Source organism: Impatiens glandulifera, chromosome 1, assembly GCF_907164915.1.
Source record: "Impatiens glandulifera chromosome 1, dImpGla2.1, whole genome shotgun sequence".
NCBI lineage: Eukaryota > Viridiplantae > Streptophyta > Magnoliopsida > Ericales > Balsaminaceae > Impatiens > Impatiens glandulifera.
Genome location: NC_061862.1, coordinates 128,175,288 through 128,184,863, shown reverse-complemented (window position 1 = coordinate 128,184,863; position 9,576 = coordinate 128,175,288). Strand labels below are relative to the sequence as shown.

General features: G+C 32.9%; 2 protein-coding genes across 2 annotated transcripts; both read right to left on the bottom strand.

Moving 5' to 3' along the window:
• Positions 1-2,794: 2,794 nt before the first annotated feature.
• On the bottom strand, positions 2,795-6,609 carry LOC124919759 (pentatricopeptide repeat-containing protein ELI1, chloroplastic-like). Its single transcript, XM_047460085.1, has 2 exons — positions 6,472-6,609; positions 2,795-4,299 (listed from the first exon to the last, which is right to left on the bottom strand). The coding sequence occupies exon 2, from the start codon at positions 4,264-4,266 to the stop codon at positions 2,818-2,820; it is 1,449 nt and encodes a 482-aa protein (XP_047316041.1). The 5' UTR covers positions 4,267-4,299; positions 6,472-6,609; the 3' UTR covers positions 2,795-2,817.
• On the bottom strand, positions 6,376-9,119 carry LOC124919757 (protein KINESIN LIGHT CHAIN-RELATED 2). The gene is made up of 2 exons (XM_047460083.1): positions 7,367-9,119; positions 6,376-6,765 (listed from the first exon to the last, which is right to left on the bottom strand). The coding sequence occupies exons 1-2, from the start codon at positions 9,040-9,042 to the stop codon at positions 6,525-6,527; spliced, it is 1,917 nt and encodes a 638-aa protein (XP_047316039.1). The 5' UTR covers positions 9,043-9,119; the 3' UTR covers positions 6,376-6,524.
• Positions 9,120-9,576: the final 457 nt, after the last annotated feature.

Sequence of the window (9,576 nt, the reverse complement as noted above, 5' to 3'; positions counted from 1 at the left end):
TAAAACTATTTTTAGGTCAAAATTTGGGATCTTTTAAATTAGGCTATTTCAAGGCCTGATTTTTGTTCCATTAGTTTTGAAATTATGAATATAGTTTATCACAACCAAAAAAAGAACATCATTACATCATTACAACGATTTTTGAAGATGGAATCAAAATCCAAAATTTTCAAAAATACGGTTTAATTAAACATGATCAAAATGATGTTACAATGATCGGGAAATTATCCTAACATGTTTACAAACATGTCTAGTAGCTATTTGAATAAAAAAAATCAAGATTAAAACTCAAGAAATGAATTTTCAAAAATCCAGATTTTCAATTCAAAATTTCGTTTTATGAGTTTTTGTTTGATTTGATCGAATCTCTTTCAACGGAAATTTTATATAACATTTATGGATTGATTCTAAACAAAAAATATTACATAATTAAACCCTAGAACAGATCAAACCGATCAAACTTGAAAATTTTGAAAAAAATCAAATTCTCAATCGCAAATTGATATACAAAGGTTCTGGATTCATACCAACAATTAGAGAACATTCCTAGGATGTGTTGGAAGCTTTCCAAAAGCTTGGATCGAAACTGTGGTGGCCGGAGAAGATTTTCACAAAAATCAGTTTTTGACCGGAATTCAAATCCTTGATTTGTAGTGTAATATGTTGTGATGTTTACCTTGGATGTGTTGGAAGCTTTCCAAATGCCTGGATCGGTGTGGTGGCCGGAGAAGATTTTCACAAAAATCAGTTTTTGACCGGAATTCAAATCCTTGATTTGTAGTGTAATATGTTGTGATGTTTAATGTTTTGGAAGAAAGATAGCTGGGGAGTATTTATACCCAAGCTAGGTCGGTCGAGGAGGGATAATTCAATTCGAATTTGACGATTATAAATCTTATCCCTATTTTTATCTTCGATCGTGGCAGCCTAGTTCTAAGATAAGGTATGGTAAATAGGCTTAGGGCTATTGTAGGCGAGGATAAGATGAACACGTAGTTAAAAAAAATTAGAGGATAAGATTGAGAAACGAAGGAGCTAGACCTTCTGGAAGAAATATTGTTGATCGGTCGCGATTCTAGCGAGCATCCCATTCCAGCGAAAAAAACAGATTGAAACAGCGGTGTTAGGCGTTTCGTCCGCATTTGGCGATCTCAACTAACGAGGTTAGTACATCCTGTTAGTTAATCCGGTGGAGCGGGTGCGGGTTAGATCCGTTACAGCGGGTTGTGTGGCGCGTTCCTGAGCGCTAGATGAAAATCTAGTGTTGATCCGATGACTGAGAATCTGGCTGCATTAATTAAAAATAATTTTGGCTGGACCCGATTATCAGTTTTATTTATAATAAAAATGGTTATTTGAAAATCGATTTTTAACCTCTTTTTCGTTTTTCTCCACCAAAAATTTCACAAAAAATAATTTTGAAAACATAATAAAAATTATGTTCATTATTTTATGTTTGGGTATTTTGGGATATTTATTTAATTGTTTTAAGCCATAAATTATACATAATTTATGTTTAAAATCATAATTAAATAATTTCAATTCCTTCTTGGTTTAATTTGGGTAAAATAAATACAATATTTTGACCTCAAATTATTTTTGAATTTTTATTTAATTTTTCTATTTAGAATTTAATTAGACAATAATTAATCTAAATTTGACCTTTAATCTCTTTTTTGGGTTATTTTAAAAAAAAAATCAAAAATATTATTTTATTATTATTAAAAATAATAATATTATTATAAAATATGTAGGTCAAATCTGAATGTTTATAACAGCAGATACCTCATAGTAAAGAAGCTTAGAGTGTTATGCATTGTGAATGTATTTTTTTATATCATTTCAATTACAAAAGTATTTATTCAAAGTAAAGAGGTAACTAAATAGTTAAAAGATTTATAAATTTTTATTTAAATTAAAAAACTAGAAAATAATAAGTAAGAGATTCAGTGAGTTGATCTTTTCTTTTAATTATAGAGTCTGTGATAATTAAATTATAAAAGTCTTAAATAATTAAATTACATTTATAATTTTGTGTCAAACCGCCTTATTTATATGATACAAGATCCAAATCAATTGGAGCTAATAACTTGCTACATTAACCATTATAATAGCTATACATAAACTATAAGGAACAGTTAGAGATTGATCCTTCACTCCCCAACAACAATATCTGAATCATTTCTAATGTCAATATATAACTTTTAATGTCAATAGAACTTATATCAAGTCTCCTAATGAATATATCAAATTCTCAATAAATGAATTTTAATAGGGCATATGTTGTGAGTTCTAGCTTGTGTTATTGGAGATTCAAACATAGAAGATTTGATATCTTCATCTTGGACAAATTGTTCTTTTTGTGAAATTTTGTTAAAGAGGTGTTCAACAAATCAAATTTCCTTTGAGATTGTCTAGTTGTTTATTAAAGGCTTCTTTCTTTCTTTTTTTTCTTATTAATGTATTTAGTTATACATTGTAAACAAAAATACACACAAAAAATATATTAAAATTAAAACACAAGAAATAGCCACACCTTCTCTTCCATATAACATTTTCTACATAGCTTGTTGAAGTATGAGCAATTGAGCACTATAAGAAGAATGATATATTTCATTGAAAAAAAAAACAAATCAATTTCTTGTTAGTTTTCAGAGTACTAATTGAATTTACCTTACAAGTTCAAAATTATCTTACTAAATATTAGGAAATAACTACAAGATAATTTACAATCTAAGTAATTAAGATATAACATCTAGTTAATATTTTCAACATCCACTAAAATCAAGGAATCTAATAATACAAACAAAACAATCTTCACCAATAATCCTTACATGAACATTTCCCCGACGTAAAAGTATGAAACCTTGTCCTATCTCTAACAACAATTTCTCTACTAAACACTTTAGAAATAGCCTTCAAAACAAAATGACAATCTTCGCAAGTCCTCAAGTTCTTCACGATTCTGATTGAACTTCCCGATGGTGTACTCATTAATCCAAAAGCAATCGCTAACTTTTCACTATGCCACGCCACAGCTTCCTCTTTCTCTTCCTCGTTTACATCAAAAGAAACTAACGTCGTAGTAGCAATATACCCTTGTTCTTCACTCAACCTCTTCAAAATCTCAACTAATTCTCTTCGAATTTCATACATCTGTGGATGCAATGCATCACCAACTCTAAATTCATTCATGATTCCATTAACTTCAATCCAACTACATCCAGGACTGCTTGATGAACCTATCATCATCTTCCTCACTTCTTCCACCTTCTCCCATATACCTAATGACGCATACAAGTTCGAAATGAGAACCTCACCTCCACTGCTACCAATACAAGGGTAAAACCGTCCAATGTGATTAATAACAAGCTCGGCTTTAGTAGCATCACGATGAATTCTACACCCATTAAGCAAAGCCCTCCATATAGCTTTATCTGGATCCATTTTCATTTTCTTGATTGTTTCGAAAGCACTTTCCAAATGACCGGATCGAGATAGCATGTCTATATAACAACCATAGTGCTCAATCTTGGGTATGATTCCCCATTTAGTCTCCATAATGTAGAAAATTGATTTTCCTTCATTAACTAGACCGGAGTGGCTACATCCATTTAGAACCGCGAGAACACTAACATCGTTTGGTTTTACATCTTCGGCTAGCATTTGGTTGAAAACAAGGAGAGCATCGTTTCCAAGCCCGTGAATAGAGAATCCAGTAATCATACTTGTGTAAATTAGAACATCTCTTCTCAACGTTTGATTGAAAACTCGGCTTGCTAAATCTACTTTCCCACATTTAGCGTACATGTTGATCAGAGCGCTGGCAATGTTTGAACCTCTCGAGATTCTGTTATTGTCTATGATCGAGTTTATCCAATTTCCTTGGTCTAGTGCCCCAAGATGTGCGCATGCTGATAGGGAAGAAACAATAATGGCTTCGTTTGGCTTCACCATACCATCATATATCATAATTTGGAAATATTTAAGGGCTTCAACATATAGCCCTCCTCTAACAAAACCCGAAATCATAACAGCCCAAGACACTTCATTCCTCAACGGCATCTTAGAAAAGATTTCATTAGCTCTAACCATTTCTTTGTTTTCTGTATATCCAAGGAGCAGACTTGTCCAAGAAAAGACATCCTGCTGAGGCATTTGATCAAACACTTGATGGGCATCTTCCATTTTCCCAAACGTGCTATAAAAGTTAACAAGAGCATTTCCTATGTACAAACCAGATAGATACCCATTTTTCATCACCATCCCGTGGATAATTCGTCCACATAGAGGGGAGACCTGATGAGAGCACGAAGTAATGACAGAATTAAAGGTGTATACGTCAGGTAAAACAGAAGAAGATGGGTTTAAGTTAAGCATCTGACGCAAGAGATTGATGGGTTCTTGACAAAGTTGTAGCTTTGAATAAGATTTGATCAAGATATTCCATACTAGAGTTGATGGAGAAGGATGGGAATCAAATAAGGCCCTAGCACTTGTTAGGTCTTCAAGGTAAATGTAACAGTGGATGAGAGAATCTGTTAGGGAAGGGTGGGGATGTGATAGGGCTTGAGTTAAGACTCTGGAATGCACTTGTTTCAATTGGGAAGCCCCAGGGCGTTGATTTAGAAACAGAGAGAATTTCTCTGCATTCGCTGGGTAGAAGAATTGGTGGTGGGTGGAAATGTGGGATGATGAAGAAACTGAAGATCTTGTTGTGATATATCGAAGAAGACGTAAATTTTTGGATCTTAAGAAAACTAGCATCATCTGAAATGGGATTTGAAGCCGGATAATCCTCAACTCAATGCGCTGGAAATGAAGGTTGCTACTCTATTAAAATTATTTGAATTATTTGTGTTTTTAATAATTTAAAAAATATATCAGATTTTAAATTTAAAACTTTTTTAAAAAAAATTAATTAAAATAAAGAATTACATTATTAAAAAAAAATTATATATTTGCAATAAAAAATAAAAAAAAACTTTGACAAATATTTATTTGTCATCTATATATATATATTATTCTTCTTTAAATTAATTTAGGCAAAGAACTGTTTAATTCTACAATAAACAAGTTTGAATTTCAAAAAAATCAATTTGAAATAAAAATATTACTACTTGGGATCCTTTAGAACAATATAAGATCAAGAAAATAAGTATCCTTAAAATGTTAAAAATATTTTTCCTTTAGTTATGCCATAAATTTCTTTATTTCTCAATAGTCAACATCATAACACCTGTTAAAATTATGTCTTTGACCCAAATTAGTTTTGAAAAAGTTAAAATAATAATAATAAATATATTTTGGACTCATGCCCAAGGAAGGTTTTCAAAGAAAAAAAAATTGAGTTCGAAACAGTAAACTAGATTAGTTTGGGAATGAATGAACAAACTAGGTTCGTTTGACAAAGTTACTTTGGGAAACCATCCCCAAAATGCCTTACTTTTTATTTCATTTTATTTTTATTAAATACCAATTCAATAAACTAATAATAATGTAATCAGAATAAAATAAAATAAGATCACCAAATTCGAAACTAATTTCAAGCTAATAACGAATATCATTGAATTATCAAAATTTAAACAAAATTCTTCTTATTATTAAGGAGAGTCACACATCAACGTCGGGATCCAGTTGGAATCCAACTATACATTTAATTTTATTTTTAGCATTTTAATAATTTTATTTATTTGAGATGAATACTAAGATTGAGTTTCATATTCTATAATTAAAGTATTTCTAAAATTATCCCTCAATTTTATCATTTTCATCAATGTATCATTTTATACACAGACATTTTACAGAAAATTTATCGTTTCAACCCTTTCTCAAATATAACCAAAACATAGGACCAATAAAACATTCACTTGTTCATCTCTCAAATATAACTAAACATCGAATTCATAAAAACATTTTCACTAACACTCACAAAATTTTCCAATAAAAATATTTTCACTAGCTCTCATACACAATTTCTCACCATAAATCAAATGGTAACTCAAAAATCAAAATATGTTTTTCCAAAATTCTCTAAACACACCTTTTTTTCTCTAACATCAATTTTCACATAGACTGAGAAAAAAAGAATAGAATTAAAGTCAGCTGATTACATTCAAGACAGAGCGTGAAACGAAACGACGATTTTAAAGTGTACAATTATGATTCAACGCGTCTGGACATTCAATAAATAACGTTTCAAGGTTGTCTTCAAAACTTGATATTAGCAATTAATTAAGTTGGACTCATATTAGCACAAACTTATACTGAAAAAAAAACTATAGTTTCTCCTGTAACAAGAACTACACCTAATCTGTCTTATTGCTTATTAAAAAAGAAGTAAATACTAGAGCAGAGAATCAACTTCACTTCAAATGAATAAAAAAGCTTAATTCAACCCTAATTGAAATAAGTTGAACAAAATAAAAACCAAGTGTTACACATCATATGATTTCAGCAAAAATAACTTACCTGAAATTCGACCAGAAGGAAAAACAGTAGTATTGCGTATAGTTTTTACAAAGCTAAGATACACCCGACTGCCTTTGATTCACTGTGTTAATATTATGCCGAGAGCCATTACTAGAATGTGGTAAAAGCAGGGTCTTTATCCCCGGCTTATCAGAAGAACCATCGTCACCACTGGCTTTGCGCTTGAGTTGTTCTAGAACATTCTTAGCCTCTCTCCGCTCATCCAATGCACTCAAACCATGTCCTTCCCATGATTCAACTACATGCTCCTGAAATTTAATGGCCAGAGGATAGCTGCACAACCACCACATATCAAAATATATTAGATAATGAAAATAAATGTAGGAAAAAATAGAGTAAAAACCATCATATGATACCAAAATAATTTAATATATAACCATCATTCATTTTTTCCATCAAATTATCAACCAAAATGTTCTATAATAACAGTTTAAAATAACAATATTAGTGATATTTTGGGAAATTGACAATAATAACTCAATTAAACCAAAATTTTTGCTGAAAAGAAACACTCACTCAGATCAAACAAGCTATTAGTCAAAAACATTATGAGTTGGAGATTTGATCTATTTTTACAAGTCCATTTGATAAACGAAACCAACTGTCAAATGAGTCTTTGGCACAAGCCAGTTGACAAAACGAGCTTCTATACATAACTCAAATAAACCACTCTTTACATAAAACACAAGTTTCTTGTTGGAAAAAAAAAATACATGGATCAAACAAGCTCTTAGGAAAAACATATATATGAGTAGGAGATTTGATCCATTTTTACAAGTCCATTTGATACATTTAACCCACTGTCAAACGAGTAACGAGTCTTAAATTCATTGAATGATGGATGAAACAATTAAAAATGCAGAAAAAGTCATACCTCTTCATGGCATCATATGCTTTTGCAAGGTTTTGACAAGCATCAATTGTATCTACATGTACAGGACCAAGGGATACTTCCATTATCTCCTTAGCCATGGCAAAGACCTGTGCAGCAGACTGAGGCCTATCTAACTCCATATAAGCAGCTCCCAAATTGTTATAAACATAACCAACTCCAAAATGCATTGATCCAAAACAATCTTTAAGCCTTTCAGCTCCAGTCTCTAAGTAAGGAATAGCTTTCTCTACTTTCCCAGTTAGAAGTAGTAACCATCCAATTCTCGCAGACACATTTCCTTCCGAATGTTGCTGTTGTGGCAGCCTCTCTATCAAAGACAAAGCTCTCTTAAGCAATCCAATCGCAGTCTCGAACTCATTCATCGCCTCATACTGCGTCGATATTTCTAAATAAGCATCCGACACTTCTAAAGGTGACATTTTTTCTCTCTTGGCGAGAATTTCAATAGAAATCTCTAGACACTTCTTCGAATCTGCATTCTTCTCCTGGTAACACAATGCCTTCGCCATTGAAATGAAGACTAGAGCTCGATCTTCGCTTTCTTTATCAGTCTCTTGAACAACACCTTTCAGAGTGTTAATGGCTTCAGCATACCTCCCCAATGCGATCTGCATGTTGGCAGCGTCAATTTCTGCACGAAGAAGGTCGGAAGAAAGACCCCAATTTTTCAGAACTTTCTGTGAGAGTTGATTTTGCTCTAAGGCCTTCTCGTGTTCTTCCAAACCGGTATAGACTACACCAAGGAGACGCCTATCACGAGCGACTTCAACCGAATTATTCCCCAGTTGTTCCTTATGAATCTGGATTGCCTTCAAACAAAATGGGAGGGCCTCAGTGAAATTTAGAATGGAGATATACGATTCTGCTAAATCCCTATAAGCATTTCCAAGCTCTCTGCTGTCCTTATCCAAAGTCATTTCCTTAATCTCTAGACATTTTCTAAGATTAGTAATGGCTTCCTCTCTTCTACCCATTGCTGTCTTTGTATTCGCCAATTCAAGCTGAACAGCATGAAGAATCGGGTGTATATCGCCCACACTACCAGAACCCACTTCTTCTAGCAAAACAAGAATTCTATTGGCTCTATTAAGATACCCTAAACCATCGTTAAACCTTTTCAAACTATAACAAGTGGAGCCTAGTAATTGCAGGGTCATAGCGAGAGGTAAAGAAGCTTTGGAATCTTCTTTATCAAACACATTTAAAGCCCTATTGGCAAAAGTAAGAGCTTTTTCAGGGTCCTCACCTTCTTGGTCAAGTTTGAGGCCAAGTTTCAAGCAAGCTAAACCAAGCTCTCTCTCGTCAAAACTGGTTTCCATAACTTTAAAGGCTATAAGCATATCTTCAGATGACTTTGCATAATCGAATGCTTCCTGGAGCTTGGATTTATCTCTCGCCCTTCTCTGCCTGGATGAAATCTGCGGTGCTGTTGCGAGTGTGTTGAGATTATTGTGAAAGGGGACGGCGTACGATTGGTGTGTTTTAATCTTGGATAAGATCAAAGAGCCGGTTGTTTTGCAGGGTTTGAGCAGGGGCTGAGTTGATTGGTTGAGATTGGGTTCATGGGTAGAATAGGAAGACGATGGCTGGGCTATAACTGATAGAGAGAACTTGGACTGCGAAGAGAAGATGGATTTGCACGAAAGCTTTCTCATGTCGGACCGATCTTGATACGATTGGATTGTCGGAGGAGGAGGAGGGGCTGAAGTTTCTTCTTGCTTAAACCCTTGATAAAAATCCAGAAAAATAAAACAATAAACCAATTTATGTTGTCTGAATATTTAAATATTTTAAAAATATATAAAATAATGGTATAAAGTATAGACTTAATTTATAGAAAGTTTTCAAATAATTCCGAGTCTTTCTTACATCAAATTCATTTCTTCATCTTGCTTGTTTTCTGCTGCATTTAGTTGCCTTCCAGATGCATGCACCGGATGTTTTTTCAAAGTAACCTTATTTGTCGTTTACTTTCCTAAAATAACCTAGTTTGTTTGTTTATTCATTTTCAAACTAACTTAGTTTACTATTTAAACTCAGTTTTTTGTCATATTACTATGTATATTCGTTCGCAGGGGTGTTTTGGTCCTGATTTGGGTTGGTCTTGTGGTTGTCTGACAGGCTCACTACACACTTCTTTTTTTCTCTCATATGCCTGCAAAGTGTTTGATGGAAGAATACACTTTAAA